At 55.7% G+C, this 22,234-nt stretch overlaps 1 protein-coding gene across 1 annotated transcript in view; it reads right to left on the bottom strand.

Moving 5' to 3' along the window:
- ARFGEF2 (ADP ribosylation factor guanine nucleotide exchange factor 2) overlaps window positions 1-20,450 on the bottom strand; it is a 52,469-nt gene extending 32,019 nt beyond the window's left edge. Inside the window, exons 1-12 of the mRNA XM_066586468.1 lie at window positions 20,246-20,450; window positions 14,248-14,278; window positions 14,046-14,169; window positions 13,819-13,965; window positions 13,419-13,598; window positions 3,519-3,666; window positions 3,163-3,228; window positions 2,924-3,054; window positions 2,720-2,853; window positions 1,741-1,975; window positions 1,074-1,173; window positions 580-719 (exon numbers count right to left, since the gene is read on the bottom strand). Of these exons, the coding sequence (XP_066442565.1) occupies window positions 580-719; window positions 1,074-1,173; window positions 1,741-1,975; window positions 2,720-2,853; window positions 2,924-3,054; window positions 3,163-3,228; window positions 3,519-3,666; window positions 13,419-13,598; window positions 13,819-13,965; window positions 14,046-14,169; window positions 14,248-14,278; window positions 20,246-20,387 (1,578 nt within the window). The 5' untranslated portion in view covers window positions 20,388-20,450. The remainder of the gene's footprint in view (window positions 1-579; window positions 720-1,073; window positions 1,174-1,740; window positions 1,976-2,719; window positions 2,854-2,923; window positions 3,055-3,162; window positions 3,229-3,518; window positions 3,667-13,418; window positions 13,599-13,818; window positions 13,966-14,045; window positions 14,170-14,247; window positions 14,279-20,245) is intronic.
- Between the last annotated feature and the right edge of the window lie 1,784 nt (window positions 20,451-22,234).

The raw sequence follows: 22,234 nt of genomic DNA on the forward strand, positions 1-22,234 counted from the left end.
AGTGATTCTAATGTCACCGGTCCAGAGGAGGGGTTATATTACCTACATGCTGTGGTCCCTCCGATCCGTGGGTTCCAGACCCGGTTACCTGCACCCGAAAACAGCCGCAGCAATTTTCTACCTAATGCCCAGGCATCAGATTGGTCAGTGCTGATCATGTGAGCAGCATGGGCCAATCAGTGAGTAGGTGTACTGCACCAGTAACTACCACCAATGCATTGAGCGGATAAGGCAGTCTGAACGTTGCATCAACCATCTTGGACAACCGAAACAGGCACAGAAGATCAATAGCAGCCATCATAGCTGCCTCCTCCAGTCCTGCTTTAAGCCCTGTCCGCCATAGTAACCCATGACCTTCCGGCAATCAGGTGACAGGAGTGGGGCCAATGGGGATGTTACTGTCAAAATTCACAGATGAGTCATTTCGGACAGCATTTAAGGGGTTAAACAGCTGAGATCAGAGTTCTATGGTTGTCAGTCAGATCTGCAGGGGAGAAGCATGAACGCATGCTAACCTGAGGGTGGCGCACAGTACCTGGCTGATCACAAGGTGCACGTGATAATGGCCCCCACTCTCACCTGTAGGGGCGTCATCCCGAGCTCGTGGCCACTCCTTCCCTGAGCGATTTTAGACAAGTCGTTTACCAGTCTTTCAAATATATTAGCAGCGTTTAGGTCGCAGTCGTAGTTCACATAGATGTCCACCACGCACTGAGCATCTGAGGAAGAAACGGTCCCCGTTAGCGGCTCTGCGGAGACCACATTGCAGTTCTGTCCCCCCAACCCCCAGTACTCAGGGCAGTAGATGCCTCTTCAGGGGGAGGTCAACTAATGCCCCCATCAATACGCTCCCTACTCCTACAGATGCTGACCTATAGGGTTAGCCACATGCAGGGCTTGGGGTAGTCGCACATAAGAAGCCAATCCCCAGCTGGGGTGGAGGAGATCAATACGTCACAACCAATATTATCTGCAAGGGGATGTGCAGGAAACGTTTGCATCCGGGACCCAACTGTGCGCAGGGGAGGGAGGGTCGTGGGAGGATATAGGACATCGCTAGGGACCCCATCTACCTGCACAAATCCTGGTCAGGGTCTGGATCACCATCCACTTGTGCTCAAAGGAACTCGACGACGTCTCCAAAATGTTCAGAAAGATCTCCTTGAAAAAAACCTGTAAGCAGAGACAAAGGAGGAAGAATCTAAAATCCCAGCTGTCGACAGATCCCCCCTCCGAAATCCCAGCCGCTGACAGGTCTCCCCCACCCCAGAATCCAAACTGTCAACAGAACCCCCCCCCCAGGATCCAGGCTGTCGACAGACACACCCCATCCTGGATCCAAGTCACCGACAGATCTCGCCCCTTCAGAATCCAAGCTGTCGACAGATCCCCCACTCCCCTCCGAAATCCAAGCCACCCACAGGTCTCGCCCCACCCCAGAATCTAAGCTGTCGACAGACACACCCCATCCTGGATCCAAGTCACCGACAGATCTCGCCCCTTCAGAATCCAAGCTGTCGACAGATCCCCCACTCCACTCCGAAATCCAAGCCGCCCACAGGTCTCCCCCCCCCCCAGAATCTAAGCTGTCGACAGACACACCCCCATCCTGGATCCAAGTCACCGACAGATCCCGCCCCTTCAGAATCCAAGCAGACGACAGATTCGGCCCGCACCCCCTCTTCCTCCCCAGAAACCAAGCCGGCCATAGACCCCCCATCCCCCCCAGCCGCCACTCACCTCAACTTGCATTTTAAGATGCATCTTGAAATTAGACAGCAAGCTGAGGAATATGGCCAGGGAGAGCTCAAAGACATCAGGAACAGAGGACACTCCATTTTTCGATAAGGCTACACAGAGGTATTGCTTGATTGCATTGATAAACATTTCATGGGTCCTAAATACGGGGCCGGCGCTCTGCAATACTGAGAGCAAGAGCTGGAGGGAGAGGATCTTGGAGCGGAGCTCATGGGACCTGCAAAACAAGGAAAGCCATACGTTATGTACAGGATATACCTCATGCTCGGGGGACCCGTCAGATACTCCTGGTGTGTGAGGCTGGGCACACAGGGGCAGGTTGGTTTCTGCATGCGGGTGGCCTGCAGCGGATTCCGTCTGTGAGCCCGGCTGGTGGCCTTGCGTACCTTCATTAACTGTACTGCGGATTACGGCAATGGCTCGCAAGCGCTCATGTGCAGTAAGGGTTTTTTCGTTTAACTGTAATGCCCCATGCCATTGCTAAGCGGGTACTCGCAGCCCATATGTAATGCTAATCACGTAGGAGCTGCGGGTCGGATGGCCTCCAATGGAGGCCGTCAACGCGGATTCCACAGCAAGACAGAGCATGCTCGGATTTGTCTTCAACTCACAGAATTAGCAATTCGTATCCGCGAATGAAAAAAGGAAAAATACATGCCTTTCAATGCCCAAGTTTTTACCACCCATGCGGGTGAAATCCGCCCAGCCTAAAGGCAAGCACAGACTATGTACTGCAGGTTCTGTGCAGCACCATATCCAGCTACACAATCATACAAGCCATCACCATGGGCCACACCACTAATCTCTCCACCCAGAACCTGTGTCACATACACCCGCGATGCAGCATATGAAGTTGGAGAAGCTTGCACGGGAACCGACTGCTGCCTGGGATTCCACCTAAATCTATTCAGAAGCGTACTGCCTCGATCCCAGGGGAGAAGCACACACCGATGGCACTTACTTGGGGTCCGGAGGTCCGTCCCCCAGGGGCTTCATGGACAGCTTACAGAGTGAGCGGAACACTAGGAAGGCGTCTTTCTGCAGGATGTGGGTGAATCTGGCACCGGAGTGGTGTCCTGGGAGAGAGTCCGACTCCTAGATGAAGAAGAACAGACATTATACCGAAACCCAGCAGACCCTCCAATCATCACTGCCCCCTCCGTACCAGGTTATCCGTGGACGACACAGACTGCCCGTCATCTGCTATTCCATTACTGTGGATACTCTCAGGTGGAGGGAGATCAGCGGCTTCACAGTCACTTTCTGGAATCTTCCCTTCAGGCTCTGGAGGAAATCCTAAGAAGCCAGACAACCAGTAATGGCAGCAGTTCCCTTTCATCGCTTCTACAAGGTCTCACTATTACCAATGAGGAATGCACAAAGAACTACCGACAACCCTCCTACCTTTACCATCAGGCTCCTTTGGCGCCTCGTCCAGCTGTTCTGGCGCCTCCTGCGCCTCATCCACCTCTAGAGAAGACAAAGGCACATGCTGACTGCAGCTTTCAGTGTCTTACAATATACGGTATATCCTGCAGTACCACACGGCAGCTTCTTATTATAACCCTGCACTGTCTGGGTCCTTTTGGGGCTCCCCTATTTATCTCCCTATTACACCCCTGAAATGCCCGCTCCCTCCAACCGCGCAGACCGCAGCCTCCCAATACTTAGATTTTACACTGATCAGTTACGCTTTAATAAAATGGCTCTGAATACTAGTTTGGCTGCATCCCCTCCATACGGTGTCGGACCCTCCTCACCTCCATTGCTGAGGCCGGAGCTTGTCGGTGTGGGTGGAGCGCTCTGGGAATGGCTGCCTCTCCTCGGAGCAGTAACTGGAGAGCCCGCTAGTTTGTAAGCCGCAGGAGACTGAAGTGTCTGCTTTGTAGGATCCCGATGATCTTGGGCCTACGAGAAAGACACAATATACCTCAGTAACATCAGAGCACATAAACACCCCAAGTGGCTGAAACCAATATCAACCCCCGCAGCAGCAGAGAACCCCGTGCGCAGTCACAAGTTCTACTCATGTGCAGGACAGGACTTGGGGCTTTTTAACTTTTAGAACTGACGGCAGCAAGAGCGCACATGGCCCATCAATATAGAAACATGGAAACGGACAACGGTGGGGAAGCACATGACCCATCTATATAGGAGACACAGAAGATGACGGCAGGAGGAGAGCACATGACCCATCTATATAGAGACATGGAAACGGATGGCGGTGTGGAAGCACATGACCCATCTATATAGGAGACACAGAAGATGATGGAAGGAGGAGAGCACATGACCCATCTATATAGAGACATAGAAACTGACGGCAGGAGGAGAGCACATGGCCCATCTATATAGAGACACAGAAGATGACGGGAGGAGGAGAGCACATGACCCATCTATATAGGAGACACAGAAGATGACGGGAGGAGGAGAGCAGATGACCCATCTATATAGGAGACACAAAAGATGATGGGTCATGTGCTCTCCTCCTCCCATCATCTTCTGTGTCTCCTATATAGAAGGGTCATGTGCTCTCCTCCTCCCATCTATATAGAGACACAGAAACTGACGGCAGGAGGAGAGCACATGACCCATCTATATAGAAGACACAGAAGATGATGGGAGGAGGAGAGCACATGACCCATCTATATAGAGACATAGAAACTGACGGCAGGAGGAGAGCACATGGCCCATCTATATAGAGACACAGAAGATGACAGGAGGAGGAGAGCACATGACCCATCTATATAGAGACACAGAAGATGATGGGAGGAGGAGAGCACATGGCCCATCTATATAGAGACACAGAAGATGACGGGAGGAGGAGAGCACATGACCCATCTATATAGAGACACAGAAGATGATGGGAGGAGGAGAGCACATGACCCATCTATATAGGAGACACAGAAGAGGACGGGAGGAGGAGAGCACATGACCCATCTATATAGGAGACACAGAAGAGGACGGGAGGAGGAGAGCACATGACCCATCTATATAGGAGACACAGAAGATGACGGGAGGAGGAGAGCACATGACCCATCTATATAGGAGACACAGAAGATGACGGGAGGAGGAGAGCACATGACCCATCTATATAGGAGACACAGAAGATGACGGGAGGAGGAGAGCACATGACCCATCTATATAGGAGACACAGAAGATGACGGGAGGAGGAGAGCACATGGCCCATCTATATAGAGACAAAGAAACTGACGGCAGGAGGAGAGCACATGACCCATCTATATAGAGACACAGAAGATGATGGGAGGAGGAGAGCACATGACCCATCTATATAGGAGACACAGAAGATTACGGGAAGAGGAGAGCGCATGACCCATCTATATAGAGACATAGAAACTGACGGCAGGAGGAGAGCACATGGCCCATCTATATAGAGACACAGAAACTGACGGCAGGAGGAGAGCACATGACCCATCTATATAGAGACATAGAAACTGACGGCAGGAGGAGAGCACATGGCCCATCTATATAGAGACACAGAAGATGACAGGAGGAGGAGAGCACATGACCCATCTATATAGAGACACAGAAGATGATGGGAGGAGGAGAGCACATGGCCCATCTATATAGAGACACAGAAGAGGACGGGAGGAGGAGAGCACATGACCCATCTATATAGGAGACACAGAAGATGACGGGAGGAGGAGAGCACATGACCCATCTACATAGGAGACACAGAAGATGACGGGAGGAGGAGAGCACATGACCCATCTATATAGGAGACACAGAAGATGACGGGAGGAGGAGAGCACATGACCCATCTATATAGGAGACACAGAAGATGACGGGAGGAGGAGAGCACATGACCCATCTATATAGGATACACAGAAGATGACGGGAGGAGGAGAGCACATGACCCATCTATATAGGAGACACAGAAGATAACGGGAGGAGGAGAGCACATGACCCATCTATATAGGAGACACAGAAGATGACGGGAGGAGGAGAGCACATGACCCATCTATATAGGAGACACAGAAGATGACGGGAGGAGGAGAGCACATGACCCATCTATATAGGAGACACAGAAGATGACGGGAGGAGGAGAGCACATGACCCATCTATATAGGAGACACAGAAGATGACGGGAGGAGGAGAGCACATGACCCATCTATATAGGAGACACAGAAGATGACGGGAGGAGGAGAGCACATGACCCATCTATATAGGAGACACAGAAGATGACGGGAGGAGGAGAGCACATGACCCATCTATATAGGAGACACAGAAGATGACGGGAGGAGGAGAGCACATGACCCATCTATATAGGAGACACAGAAGATGACGGGAGGAGGAGAGCACATGACCCATCTATATAGGAGACACAGAAGATGACGGGAGGAGGAGAGCACATGACCCATCTATATAGGAGACACAGAAGATGACGGGAGGAGGAGAGCACATGGCCCATCTATATAGAGACAAAGAAACTGACGGCAGGAGGAGAGCACATGACCCATCTATATAGAGACACAGAAGATGATGGGAGGAGGAGAGCACATGACCCATCTATATAGGAGACACAGAAGATTACGGGAGGAGGAGAGCGCATGACCCATCTATATAGAGACATAGAAACTGACGGCAGGAGGAGAGCACATGGCCCATCTATATAGAGACACAGAAACTGACGGCAGGAGGAGAGCACATGACCCATCTATATAGAAGACACAGAAGATTACGGGAGGAGGAGAGCACATGGCCCATCTATATAGAGACATAGAAACTGACGGCAGGAGGAGAGCACATGGCCCATCTCTATAGGAGACACAGAAGATGATGGGAGGAGGAGAGCACATGACCCATCTATATAGAGAGATAGAAACTGACGGCAGGAGGAGAGCACATGGCCCATCGATATAGAGACACAGAAACTGACGGCAGGAGGAGAGCACATGACCCATCTATATAGGAGACACAGAAGATGACAGGAGGAGGAGAGCACATGACCCATCTATATAGGAGACACAGAAGATGACGAGAGGAGGAGAGCACATGACCCATCTATATAGGAGACACAGAAGATGACAAGAGGAGGAGAGCACATGACCCATCTATATAGGAGACACAGAAGATGACGGGAGGAGGAGAGCACATGACCCATCTATATAGGAGACACAGAAGATGACAAGAGGAGGAGAGCACATGACCCATCTATATAGGAGACACAGAAGATGACGGGAGGAGGAGAGCACATGACCCATCTATATAGGAGACACAGAAGAGGACGGGAGGAGGAGAGCACATGACCCATCTATATAGGAGACACAGAAGAGGACGGGAGGAGGAGAGCACATGACCCATCTATATAGGAGACACAGAAGATGACGGGAGGAGGAGAGCACATGACCCATCTATATAGGAGACACAGAAGATGACGGGAGGAGGAGAGCACATGACCCATCTATATAGGAGACACAGAAGATGACGGGAGGAGGAGAGCACATGACCCATCTATATAGGAGACACAGAAGATGACGGGAGGAGGAGAGCACATGACCCATCTATATAGGAGACACAGAAGATGACGGGAGGAGGAGAGCACATGACCCATCTATATAGGAGACACAGAAGATGACGGGAGGAGGAGAGCACATGACCCATCTATATAGGAGACACAGAAGATGACGGGAGGAGGAGAGCACATGACCCATCTATATAGGAGACACAGAAGATGACGGGAGGAGGAGAGCACATGACCCATCGATATAGGAGACACAGAAGATGACGGCAGGAGAGCACATGACCCATCTATATAGGAGACACAGAAGATGACGGGAGGAGGAGAGCACATGACCCATCTATATAGGAGACACAGAAGATGACGGGAGGAGGAGAGCACATGACCCATCTATATAGGAGACACAGAAGATGACGGGAGGAGGAGAGCACATGACCCATCTATATAGGAGACACAGAAGATGACGGGAGGAGGAGAGCACATGGCCCATCTATATAGAGACAAAGAAACTGACGGCAGGAGGAGAGCACATGACCCATCTATATAGAGACACAGAAGATGATGGGAGGAGGAGAGCACATGACCCATCTATATAGGAGACACAGAAGATTACGGGAGGAGGAGAGCACATGACCCATCTATATAGAGACACAGAAACTGATGGCAGGAGGAGAGCACATGACCCATCTATATAGAAGACACAGAAGATGATGGGAGGAGGAGAGCACATGACCCATCTATATAGAGACATAGAAACTGACGGCAGAAGGAGAGCACATGGCCCATCTATATAGAGACATAGAAACTGACGGCAGGAGGAGAGCACATGACCCATCTATATAGGAGACACAGAAGATGACGGGAGGAGGAGAGCACATGACCCATCTATATAGGAGACACAGAAGATGACGGGAGGAGGAGAGCACATGACCCATCTATATAGGAGACACAGAAGATTACGGGAGGAGGAGAGCACATGACCCATCTATATAGAGACACAGAAACTGATGGCAGGAGGAGAGCACATGACCCATCTATATAGAAGACACAGAAGATGATGGGAGGAGGAGAGCACATGACCCATCTATATAGAGACATAGAAACTGACGGCAGAAGGAGAGCACATGGCCCATCTATATAGAGACATAGAAACTGACGGCAGGAGGAGAGCACATGACCCATCTATATAGGAGACACAGAAGATGACGGGAGGAGGAGAGCACATGACCCATCTATATAGGAGACACAGAAGATGACGGGAGGAGGAGAGCACATGACCCATCTATATAGGAGACACAGAAGATGACGGGAGGAGGAGAGCACATGACCCATCTATATAGGAGACACAGAAGATGACGGGAGGAGGAGAGCACATGACCCATCTATATAGGAGACACAGAAGATGACGGGAGGAGGAGAGCACATGACCCATCTATATAGGAGACACAGAAGATGACGGGAGGAGGAGAGCACATGACCCATCTATATAGGAGACACAGAAGATGACGGGAGGAGGAGAGCACATGACCCATCTATATAGGAGACACAGAAGATGACGGGAGGAGGAGAGCACATGACCCATCTATATAGGAGACACAGAAGATGTCGGGAGGAGGAGAGCACATGACCCATCTATATAGGAGACACAGAAGATGACGGGAGGAGGAGAGCACATGACCCATCTATATAGGAGACACAGAAGATGACGGGAGGAGGAGAGCACATGACCCATCTATATAGGAGACACAGAAGATGACGGGAGGAGGAGAGCACATGGCCCATCTATATAGAGACAAAGAAACTGACGGCAGGAGGAGAGCACATGACCCATCTATATAGAGACACAGAAGATGATGGGAGGAGGAGAGCACATGACCCATCTATATAGGAGACACAGAAGATTACGGGAGGAGGAGAGCACATGACCCATCTATATAGAGACACAGAAACTGATGGCAGGAGGAGAGCACATGACCCATCTATATAGAAGACACAGAAGATGATGGGAGGAGGAGAGCACATGACCCATCTATATAGAGACATAGAAACTGACGGCAGAAGGAGAGCACATGGCCCATCTATATAGAGACATAGAAACTGACGGCAGGAGGAGAGCACATGACCCATCTATATAGGAGACACAGAAGATGACAGTAGGAGGAGAGCACATGACCCATCTATATAGAGACACAGAAGATGATGGGAGGAGGAGAGCACATGGCCAATCTATATAGAGACATAGAAACTGACGGCAGGAGGAGAGCACATGACCCATCTATATAGAGACATAGAAACTGACGGCAGGAGGAGAGCACATGACCCATCTATATAGAGACATAGAAACTGACGTCAGGAGGAGAGCACATGACCCATCTATATAGAGACATAGAAACTGACGGCAGGAGGAGAGCACATGACCCATCTATATAGAGACATAGAAACTGACGGCAGGAGGAGAGCACATGACCCATCTATATAGAGACATAGAAACTGACGGCAGGAGGAGAGCACATGACCCATCTATATAGGAGACACAGAAGATGACGGGAGGAGAGCACATGACCCATCTATATAGGAGACACAGAAGATGACGGGAGGAGAGCACATGACCCATCTATATAGGAGACACAGAAGATGACGGGAGGAGAGCACATGACCCATCGATATAGGAGACACAGAAGATGACGGCAGGAGAGCACATGACCCATCTATATAGGAGACACAGAAGATGACGGGAGGAGGAGAGCACATGACCCATCTATATAGGAGACACAGAAGATGACGGGAGGAGGAGAGCACATGACCCCATCTATATAGGAGACACAGAAGAGGACGGGAGGAGGAGAGCACATGACCCATCTATATAGGAGACACAGAAGAGGACGGGAGGAGGAGAGCACATGACCCATCTATATAGGAGACACAGAAGAGGACGGGAGGAGGAGAGCACATGACCCATCTATATACGAGACACAGAAGATGATGGGAGGAGGAGAGCACATGACCCATCTATATAGGAGACACAGAAGATGATGGGAGGAGGAGAGCACATGACCCATCTATATAGGAGACACAGAAGATGATGGGAGGAGGAGAGCACATGACCCATCTATATAGGAGACACAGAAGATGATGGGAGGAGGAGAGCACATGACCCATCTATATAGAGACACAGAAGATGATGGGAGGAGGAGAGCACATGACCCATCTATATAGAGACATAGAAACTGACGGCAGGAGGAGAGCACATGGCCCATCTATATAGAGACACAGAAACTGACGGCAGGAGGAGAGCACATGACCCATCTATATAGAGACATAGAAACTGACGGCAGGAGGAGAGCACATGACCCATCTATATAGGAGACACAGAAGATGATGGGAGGAGGAGGAGAGCACATGACCCATCTGTATAGGAGACACAGAAGATGACGGGAGGAGGAGAGCACATGACCCATCTATATAGGAGACACAGAAGATGACGGGAGGAGGAGAGCACATGACCCATCTATATAGGAGACACAGAAGATGACGGGAGGAGGAGAGCACATGACCCATCTATATAGGAGACACAGAAGAGGACGGGAGGAGGAGAGCACATGACCCATCTATATAGGAGACACAGAAGAGGACGGGAGGAGGAGAGCACATGACCCATCTATATACGAGACACAGAAGATGATGGGAGGAGGAGAGCACATGACCCATCTATATAGGAGACACAGAAGATGATGGGAGGAGGAGAGCACATGACCCATCTATATAGGAGACACAGAAGATGATGGGAGGAGGAGAGCACATGACCCATCTATATAGGAGACACAGAAGATGATGGGAGGAGGAGAGCACATGACCCATCTATATAGAGACACAGAAGATGATGGGAGGAGGAGAGCACATGACCCATCTATATAGAGACATAGAAACTGACGGCAGGAGGAGAGCACATGGCCCATCTATATAGAGACACAGAAACTGACGGCAGGAGGAGAGCACATGACCCATCTATATAGAGACATAGAAACTGACGGCAGGAGGAGAGCACATGACCCATCTATATAGGAGACACAGAAGATGATGGGAGGAGGAGGAGAGCACATGACCCATCTGTATAGGAGACACAGAAGATGACGGGAGGAGGAGAGCACATGACCCATCTATATAGAGACATAGAAACTGACAGCAGGAGGAGAGCACATGACCCATCTATATAGAGACACAGAAACTGACGGCAGGAGGAGAGCACATGACCCATCTATATAGAAGACACAGAAGATTACGGGAGGAGGAGAACACATGACCCATCTATATAGGAGACACAGAAGATGACGGGAGGAGGAGAGCACATGACCCATCTATATAGGAGACACAGAAGATGACGGGAGGAGGAGAGCACATGACCCATCTATATAGGAGACACAGAAGATGACGGGAGGAGGAGAGCACATGACCCATCTATATAGGAGACACAGAAGATGACGGGAGGAGGAGAGCACATGACCTATCTATATAGGAGACACAGAAGATGATGGGAGAAGGAGAGCACATGGCCCATCTATATAGGAGACACAGAAGATGATGGGAGGAGGAGAGCACATGACCCATCTATATAGAGACATAGAAACTGACGGCAGGAAGAGAGCACATGACCCATCTATATAGAGACATAGAAACTGACGGCAGGAGGAGAGCACATGACCCATCTATATAGAGACATAGAAACTGACGGCAGGAGGAGAGCACATGACCCATCTATATAGAGACATAGAAACTGACGGCAGGAGGAGAGCACATGACCCATCTATATAGGAGACACAGAAGATGATGGGAGGAGGAGAGCACATGACCCATCTATATAGGAGACACAGGAGATGACGGGAGGAGGAGAGCACATGACCCATCTATATAGGAGACACAGAAGATGACGGGAGGAGGAGAGCACATGACCCATCTATATAGGAGACACAGAAGATGACGGGAGGAGGAGAGCACATGACCCATCTATATAGGAGACACAGAAGATGATGGGAGGAGGAGAGCACATGACCCATCTATATAGAAGACACAGAAGATGATGGGAGGAGGTGAGCACATGACCCATCTATATAGAAGACGCAGAAGATGATGGGAGGAGGAGAGCACATGACCCATCTATATAGAAGACACAGAAGATGATGGGAGGAGAGCACATGACCCATCTATATAGAGACATAGAAACTGACGGCAGGAGGAGAGCACATGACCCATCTATATAGGAGACACAGATGATGGGAGGAGGAGAGCACATGGCCCATCTATATAGGAGACACAGAAGATGACGGCAGGAGGAGAGCACATGACCCATCTCTTTAGAGACATAGAAGATGATGGGAGAAGCACATGACCCATCTAAATAGGAGACACAGAAGATGATGGGAGGAGGAGAGCACATGACCCATCTATATAGAGACACAGAAGATGATGGCAGGAGGAGCGCACATGGCCCATCTATATAGAGACATAGAAGATGATGGGAGGAGGAGAGCACATAGTCCATCCATATAGAGACTGAAGATGACTGCAAGGGGAGAGCACCTGGTCCATCTAGTCTACCATCTATATAGAAGAGTACAACAGGGGGAGAGCACCTGGTCCATCTAGTCTACCATCTATATAGAAGAGGACAGCAAGGGGAGAGCACCTGGTCCATCTAGTCTACCACCTATATAGAAGAGGACGGCAGGGGAAAGCACATGGACAATCTAGTCTGACCTCTATAGACATAGAAGACAGCAGGGGGAGAGCACATGGTCCATCTAGTCTGATATTTAGAGACAAAAGAGGACTGAAGGAAAGCACTACTCCATCTAGTATGCCATATATAAAGAAGATGACGGCGGATTGGGGGGGGGGGGGGCACATGGTCCATTTAGTTGGCATTTATATCATTCCCTCTTAGGATAGATTATAGTCCCTTGATTCTCCAACCGCGTATGATTTGTTCCCAGCATCTACTCCTCTATCAGTAAGCTAATACTGTGACATTGCTTCTGAGGCCCCCCCATAATCTCAGATGTCGCCCTCTTGTTTTTCCTTCTGTTGTCTGCTCAGACCCCCTCCATTAACAAGAGGACTACTGTGTAATACTACTGGATGCTTCCCCACAACACGTCCTTTGACATTCTGCTCGCCAGCCTCTTACCGCGTGAACTTCCATGCGAATGAAGATGACGTTCAGCATCTGAGTCAGCGTGGCCTTGGCGGTGGTCTGGTTTACCAGGTTCTTGCTGGCCAGGTAGATGTTGTAACATGTCCGCACAGTCAGGAGGACGGTGGCCTCGTGGATCTCTACAAACGGAGAGGTGACCACCGTCAACAGAGCCTGGACCAAAAGCAAGAGAGGTGTTATCAAGGACTGAGGTCCCTGTAGTCATTGTCTCGCCGCAGTCGTGGGCGGTCTCCACCTTATCACAAATGACATCACTATGGGGCCAAAAGAGCGCCACAAAGTAACCAATCAGTTTGTGGCTACCTGAAGGGATTCTGATTGGCTGCGCTATGTGGCTGCGCTATGTGTCACCCCTTACAACGTGTTGTCTCACCTTGATGATCTGGAGCTGCACCCCTTCATCTGTCTGGGGGCCGTGGAAACAATTGCAGATGGTGTCCACTATGCGATCGATGAGGCGCTTCCCGGAAATCCCTTTATCCGGTGCGTTGCCAGTAATATGACCGTACGCAATCAGCTTCTACAAGACAGAAAACAACCGCCACACATCGCACCCACCATGCTGGTATTTGTAGTCCCACATCAGGTGACGATCGCTACCTGCAGGCAGTCCAGGGAGGTGCTGACCACTCGAGGAGACTTCAGTTGACATGCCAGCTCAAACGGCAGGAAGTACTTATCTGCTTCTATGAATTTGGGTTTAGAGGGCGGAGCCGAGCCATCCCTAAAGCGGAGGAAAGAGAAAGAGGCTGAGAAGGGAGGAGCTTTCCAGGGAAAACCGCGGCGAACAGCTGACACTCACTTCTGCTGCTCCAACTCCGTCCGAAGCTCATCTGCAAAACAGGAGGATAAAAATGACGATTAAGAAGTACAGAGACCGACGCAGATCTGTGACCACAGCGCGCCGAGGAAGAGAAAACACGAGACACGTGTCCCCCCTCCCCCGTCAGTCACACGTCGACCTCGCCCCCCCCCTCTCCCGTCAGTCACACATCTCCCGTCAGTCACACGTCGACCCCGCCCCCCCTCCCGTCAGTCACACATCGACCCCGCCCCCTCTCCCGTCAGTCACATGTCGACCCCACCCCCTCTCCCGTCAGTCACACGTCTACCCCACCCCCTCTCACGTCAGTCACACATCTCCCGTCAGTCACACGTCGACCTCGCCCCCCCTCCCGTCAGTCACACGTCGACCCCGCCCCCTCTCCCGTCAGTCACACGTCGACCCCGCCCCCTCTCCCGTCAGTCACACATCCCCCATCAGTCACACGTCGACCCCGCCCCCCTCCCGTGCCTCAAGCGTCGCCCCCGCCCCCCTCCCGTGCCTCACGCGTCGACCCCGCCCCCTCCCGTGCCTCACGCGTCGACCCCGCCCACCCCCTCCCGTCACTCACGCGTCGACCTCGCCCACCCCCTCCCGTCACTCACGCGTCGACCTCGCCCCCCCCCTCCCGTCACTCACGCGTCGACCTCGCCCCCCCCCCCCCGTCACTCACGCGTCGACCTCGCCCCCCCCCCCTCCCGTCACTCACGCGTCGACCTCGCCCCCCCCCCTCCCGTCACTCACGCGTCGACCTCGCCCCCACCCTCCCGTCACTCACGCTTCGACCTCGCCCCCCCCTCCCGTCAGTCACGCGTCGACCTCGCCCCCCCCTCCCGTCAGTCACGCGTCGACCTCGCCCCACCCCTCCCGTCAGTCACGCGTCGACCTCGCCCCCCCCCTCCCGTCAGTCACGCGTCGACCTCGCCCCCCCCTCCCGTCACTCACGCGTCGACCTCGCCCCCCCCCTCCCGTCACTCACGCGTCGACCTCGCCCCCCCCTCCCGTCACTCACGCGTCGACCTCGCCCCCCCCTCCCGTCACTCACGCGTCGACCTCGCCCCCCCCTCCCGTCAGTCACGCGTCGACCTCGCCCCCCCCTCCCGTCACTCACGCGTCGACCTCGCCCCCCCCTCCCGTCAGTCACGCGTCGACCTCGCCCCCCCCTCCCGTCAGTCACGCGTCGACCTCGCCCCCCCCTCCCGTCAGTCACGCGTCGACCTCGCCCCCCCCTCCCGTCAGTCACGCGTCGACCTCGCCCCCCCCTCCCGTCAGTCACGCGTCGACCTCGCCCCCCCCTCCCGTCAGTCACGCGTCGACCTCGCCCCCCCCTCCCGTCAGTCACGCGTCGACCTCGCCCCCCCCTCCCGTCAGTCACGCGTCGACCTCGCCCCCCCCCTCCCGTCAGTCACGCGTCGACCTCGCCCCCCCCCTCCCGTCAGTCACGCGTCGACCTCGCCCCCCCCCCCTCCCGTCAGTCACGCGTCGACCTCGCCCCCCCCCCCTCCCGTCAGTCACGCGTCGACCTCGCCCCCCCCCTCCCGTCAGTCATGCGTCGACCTCGCCCCCCCCCCCCCCGTCAGTCACGCGTCGACCTCGCCCCCCCTCCCGTCAGTCACGCGTCGACCTCGCCCCCCCCCCCGTCAGTCACGCGTCGACCTCGCCCCCCCTCCCGTCAGTCACGCGTCGACCTCGCCCCCCCTCCCGTCAGTCACGCGTCGACCTCGCCCCCCCTCCCGTCAGTCACGCGTCGACCTCGCCCCCCCTCCCGTCAGTCACGCGTCGACCTCGCCCCCCCTCCCGTCAGTCACGCGTCGACCCCGCCCCCCTCTCCCGTCAGTCACGCGTCGACACCGCCCCCTTCTCCTATCAGTCACCCCCCCATTAGTCACAAGTCGACCCCGCCCCCCTCTCCCGCCATTCACGCGTCGACCCTGCCCCCTCTCCCGTCAGTCACGCGCCCCCCCCTCTCCCGTCAGTCACGCGCCCCCCCCTCTCCCGTCAGTCACGCGCCCCCCCCTCTCCCGTCAGTCACGCGCCCCCCCCTCTCTCCCGTCAGTCACGCGCCCCCCCCTCTCCCGTCAGTCACGCGCCCCCCCCCCTCTCCCGTCAGTCACGCGCCCCCCCATCTCCATCCGGTCACGCGCCCCCCCATCTCCATCCGGTCACGCGCCCCCCCATCTCCATCCGGTCACGCGCCCCCCCCATCTCCATCCGGTCACGCGCCCCCCCCCCCATCTCCATCCGGTCACGCGCCCCCCCCCATCTCCATCCGGTCACGCGCCCCCCCCCCCCCATCTCCATCCGGACACGCGCCCCCCCCCCCCATCTCCATCCGGTCACGCGCCCCCCCCATCTCCATCCGGTCACGCGCCCCCCCATCTCCATTCGGTCACGCGCCCCCCCATCTCCATCCGGTCACGCGCCCCCCCATCTCCATCCGGTCACGCGCCCCCCCATCTCCATCCGGTCACGCGCCCCCCCATCTCCATCCGGTCACGCGCCCCCCCCATCTCCATCCGGTCACGCGCCCCCCCATCTCCATCCGGTCACGCGCCCCCCCATCTCCATCCGGTCACGCGCCCCGCCTCCTCCCTCTCCCGTCAGTCACGCGCCCCCCCTCCTCCCTCTCCCGTCAGTAACGCGCCCCCCCCCTCCTCCCTCTCCCGTCAGTAACGCGACCCCCCTCCTCCCTCTCCCGTCAGTAACGCGTCCCCCCCTCCTCCCTCTCCCGTCAGTCACGCGTCCCCCCCTCCTCCCTCTCCCGTCAGTCACGCGTCCCCCCCTCCTCCCTCTCCCGTCAGTCACGCGTCCCCCCCTCCTCCCTCTCCCGTCAGTCACGCGTCCCCCCCTCCTCCCTCTCCCGTCAGTCACGCGTCCCCCCTCCTCCCTCTCCCGTCAGTCACGCGTCCCCCCCTCCTCCCTCTCCCGTCAGTCACGCGCCCCCCCTCCTCCCTCTCCCGTCAGTCACGCGTCCCCCCCCCGCCTCCCTCTCCCGTCAGTCACGCGTCCCCCCCCCGCCTCCCTCTCCCGTCAGTCACGCGTCCCCCCCCGCCTCCCTCTCCCGTCAGTCACGCGTCCCCCCCCCGCCTCCCTCTCCCGTCAGTCACGCGTCCCCCCCCGCCTCCCTCTCCCGTCAGTCACGCGTCCCCCCCCCGCCTCCCTCTCCCGTCAGTCACGCGTCCCCCCCGCCTCCCTCTCCCGTCAGTCACGCGTCCCCCCGCCTCCCTCTCCCGTCAGTCACGCGTCCCCCCCGCCTCCCTCTCCCGTCAGTCACGCGTCCCCCCCGCCTCCCTCTCCCGTCAGTCACGCGTCCCCCCCGCCTCCCTCTCCCGTCAGTCACGCGTCCCCCCCGCCTCCCTCTCCCGTCAGTCACGCGTCCCCCCCCGCCTCCCTCTCCCGTCAGTCACGCGTCCCCCCCGCCTCCCTCTCCCGTCAGTCACGCGTCCCCCCCGCCTCCCTCTCCCGTCAGTCACGCGTCCCCCCCGCCTCCCTCTCCCGTCAGTCACGCGTCCCCCCCGCCTCCCTCTCCCGTCAGTCACGCGTCCCCCCCGCCTCCCTCTCCCGTCAGTCACGCGTCCCCCCCGCCTCCCTCTCCCGTCAGTCACGCGTCCCCCCGCCTCCCTCTCCCGTCAGTCACGCGTCCCCCCCGCCTCCCTCTCCCGTCAGTCACGCGTCCCCCCCGCCTCCCTCTCCCGTCAGTCACGCGTCCCCCCCGCCTCCCTCTCCCGTCAGTCACGCGTCCCCCCCGCCTCCCTCTCCCGTCAGTCACGCGTCCCCCCCGCCTCCCTCTCCCGTCAGTCACGCGTCCCCCCCGCCTCCCTCTCCCGTCAGTCACGCGTCCCCCCCGCCTCCCTCTCCCGTCAGTCACGCGTCCCCCCCGCCTCCCTCTCCCGTCAGTCACGCGTCCCCCCCGCCTCCCTCTCCCGTCAGTCACGCGTCCCCCCCGCCTCCCTCTCCCGTCAGTCACGCGTCCCCCCCGCCTCCCTCTCCCGTCAGTCACGCGTCCCCCCCGCCTCCCTCTCCCGTCAGTCACGCGTCCCCCCCGCCTCCCTCTCCCGTCAGTCACGCGTCCCCCCCGCCTCCCTCTCCCGTCAGTCACGCGTCCCCCCCGCCTCCCTCTCCCGTCAGTCACGCGTCCCCCCCGCCTCCCTCTCCCGTCAGTCACGCGTCCCCCCCGCCTCCCTCTCCCGTCAGTCACGCGTCCCCCCACCCAGGCTCTCCCGTCAGTCACGCGTCCCCCCCCGCCTCCCTCTCCCGTCAGTCACGCGTCCCCCCACCCAGGCTCTCCCGTCAGTCTCGCATCACCCCCCCCCCCCCAAGGCTCTCCCGTCAGTCACGCGTCACCCCCCCCCCCAGGCTCTCCCGTCAGTCACGCGTCACCCCAGTCACATATCCCTCCTTCTCCCGTCAGTCACGTGTCCCCCCGCCTCCCTCTCCCGTCAGTCACGTGTCCCCCCGCCTCCCTCTCCCGTCAGTCACGCGTCCCGCCTCCCTCTCCCGTCAGTCACGCGTCCCGCCTCCCTCTCCCGTCAGTCACGCGTCCACCCCTCCCTCTCCCGTCAGTCACGCGTCCACCCCTCCCTCTCCCGTCAGTCACGCGTCCACCCCTCCCTCTCCCGTCAGTCACGCGTCCACCCCTCCCTCTCCCGTCAGTCACGCGTCCACCCCTCCCTCTCCCGTCAGTCACGCGTCCACCCCTCCCTCTCCCGTCAGTCACGCGTCCACCCCTCCCTCTCCCGTCAGTCACGCGTCCACCCCTCCCTCTCGCGCCCCCCCCCCAGGCTCTCCCGTCAGTCTCGCGCCCCCCACCCAGGCTCTCCCGTCAGTCTCGCGCCCCCCACCCAGGCTCTCCCGTCAGTCTCGCGCCCCCCACCCAGGCTCTCCCGTCAGTCTCGCGTCACCCCCCCCCCCCCCAAGGCTCTCCCGTCAGTCTCGCGTCACCCCCCCCCCCAAGGCTCTCCCGTCAGTCACGCGTCACCCCCCCCCCCCCCAGGCTCTCCCGTCAGTCACGCGTCACCCCAGTCACATATCCCTCCTTCTCCCGTCAGTCACGCGTCCCCCCGCCTCCCTCTCCCGTCAGTCACGCGTCCCGCCTCCCTCTCCCGTCAGTCACGCGTCCCGCCTCCCTCTCCCGTCAGTCACGCGTCCCGCCTCCCTCTCCCGTCAGTCACGCGTCCCGCCTCCCTCTCCCGTCAGTCACGCGTCCCGCCTCCCTCTCCCGTCAGTCACGCGTCCCGCCTCCCTCTCCCGTCAGTCACGCGTCCCGCCTCCCTCTCCCGTCAGTCACGCGTCCCGCCTCCCTCTCCCGTCAGTCACGCGTCCACCCCTCCCTCTCCCGTCAGTCACGCGTCCACCCCTCCCTCTCCCGTCAGTCACGCGTCCACCCCTCCCTCTCCCGTCAGTCACGCGTCCACCCCTCCCTCTCCCGTCAGTCACGCGTCCACCCCTCCCTCTCCCGTCAGTCACGCGTCCACCCCTCCCTCTCCCGTCAGTCACGCGTCCACCCCTCCCTCTCCCGTCAGTCACGCGTCCACCCCTCCCTCTCCCGTCAGTCACGCGTCCACCCCTCCCTCTCCCGTCAGTCACGCGTCCACCCCTCCCTCTCCCGTCAGTCACGCGTCCACCCCTCCCTCTCGCGCCCCCCCCCCCCCCCAGGCTCTCCCGTCAGTCTCGCGCCCCCCACCCAGGCTCTCCCGTCAGTCTCCCCCCCCCCCCCCCCCAGGCTCTCCCGTCAGTCACGCGTCACCCCAGTCACATATCCCTCCGTCCCCCCCTCAGTCACGCATCCCCCCCAGTCATATATCCCTCCGTCCCCCCCTCAGTCACGCATCCCCCCAGTCATATATCCCTCCGTCCCCTCATGTCAGTCACACTCCTCCGTCCCCCCAGTCACACGTCTCCCCAGTCACATATCCCTCCGTCCCCCCTCAGTCACACCTCCCCCCTCTCTCCCGTCAGTCACTCCTCTCCCTCTCACCTAGGGCCACCTGGCAGGCGGTGCGCAGCGGGGAGTTGTGGGCTCTGCGCACGTCCCTGTCGGCCAGGATCTTCTCCAGCGCCCGGGACAGGAACATGCTCTTGGTCTTGGTCTTGTCGCCGTCCCCGGACGCCTCCTGCATATCCCGGCCCGTCCGCACTCTGCCCGCAACAAGACTCAGCACTGCGCCGCCATCTTGCAGATAGTCACATGACCCGCTCCGGCTCCTCCCCTTCCATGCTGGCGAAGCCTGAGACTGGCCAGAGCTTGCAGGCGGTTTACGACTTCTGGGGAGAGAGAGCCCTGTAGCGTTACATCACCTGCTGCCCTCTAGTGAGAAATCAAGGAACTACAGCTAGAGGGGCGGGGAACCCAACGTCTAAGCAGTGCCTTCAGGGAGGGAGATGTTATTACATGTCACGTGACTCATTCAATATCATTACCCTAAGGTGAATGATCACTTTATGCTATATATGACTTCTGATACGTGTGATATTACCCTGAGGTGAATGATCTCTGTATGTTATATATGAGGGGTGATATATCTGATATTACCCTGAGGTGAATGATCTCGGTATGGTAGACATGAGGGGGTGATATGTCTGATATTACCCTGAGGTGAATGATCTCTGTATGTTATATATGAGGGGTGATATCTATGCTATTACCCTGAGGTCAATGATCTCAGTATATCATATATGGGGGGTGATACATGTGATATTACCCCAAGGTGCATCATTTCTGTATGTCATGTATGGGGGGGGGTGATATGTGTGATATTACCCTGAGGTGAATGATCTGTGTATGTTATATAAGAGGGGTGATATGTGTGATATTACCCTGAGGTGAATGATCTCTGTATGTTATATATGACTGCTGATACGTGTGATATTACCCTGAGGTGAATGAATGATTTCTGTATGTTATATATGAGGGGTCATACGTGTGATATTACCCTGAGGTGAATGATCTCTGTATGTTATATATGAGGGATGATACGTGTGATATTACCCTGAGGTGAATGATCTCTGTATGTTATATATGACTGCTGATATGTGGGATATTACCCTGAGGTGAATGATCACTTTATGTTATATATGACTGCTGATACGTGTGATATTACCCTGAGGTGAATGATCTCTGTATGTTATATATGAGGGGTCATACGTGTGATATTACCCTGAGGTGAATGATCTCTGTATGTTATATATGAGGAGTGATACATGTGATATTACCCTGATGTGAATGATCTCTGTATGTTATATATGAGGGGTGATACGTGTGATATTACCCTGAGGTGAATGATCTCTGTATGTTATATATGACTGCTGATACGTGTGATATTACCCTGAGGTGAATGATCTCTGTATGTTATATATGAGGGGTCATACGTGTGATATTACCCTGAGGTGAATGATCTCTGTATGTTATATATGAGGAGTGATACATGTGATATTACCCTGATGTGAATGATCTCTGTATGTTATATATGAGGGGTGATACGTGTGATATTACCCTGAGGTGAATGATCTCTGTATGTTATATATGACTGCTGATACGTGTGATATTACCCTGAGGCAAATGATCTCTGTATGTTATATATGGCTGCTGATATGTGTGATATTACCCTGAGGTGTATGATCTCTGAATGTTATATATGAGGGGTGATATGTGTGATATTACCCTGAGGTAAACGATCTCTGTATATTCTATATGGGGGGTGATATGTGTGATATTACCCTGAGGTAAATGATCTCTGTATATTCTATATGGGGGGTGATATGTGTGATATTACCCTGAGGTGAATGATCACTGTATGTTATATATGACTGCTGATACGTGTGATATTACCCTGAGGCAAATGATCTCTGTATATTCTATATGGGGGGTGATACGTGTGATATTACCCTGAGGTGAATGATCACTGTATGTTATATATGACTGCTGATACGTGTGATATTACCCTGAGGCAAATGATCTCTGTATGTT

The sequence above is a fragment of the Eleutherodactylus coqui genome, chromosome 13 (assembly GCF_035609145.1).
Source record: "Eleutherodactylus coqui strain aEleCoq1 chromosome 13, aEleCoq1.hap1, whole genome shotgun sequence".
Lineage (NCBI taxonomy): Eukaryota > Metazoa > Chordata > Amphibia > Anura > Eleutherodactylidae > Eleutherodactylus > Eleutherodactylus coqui.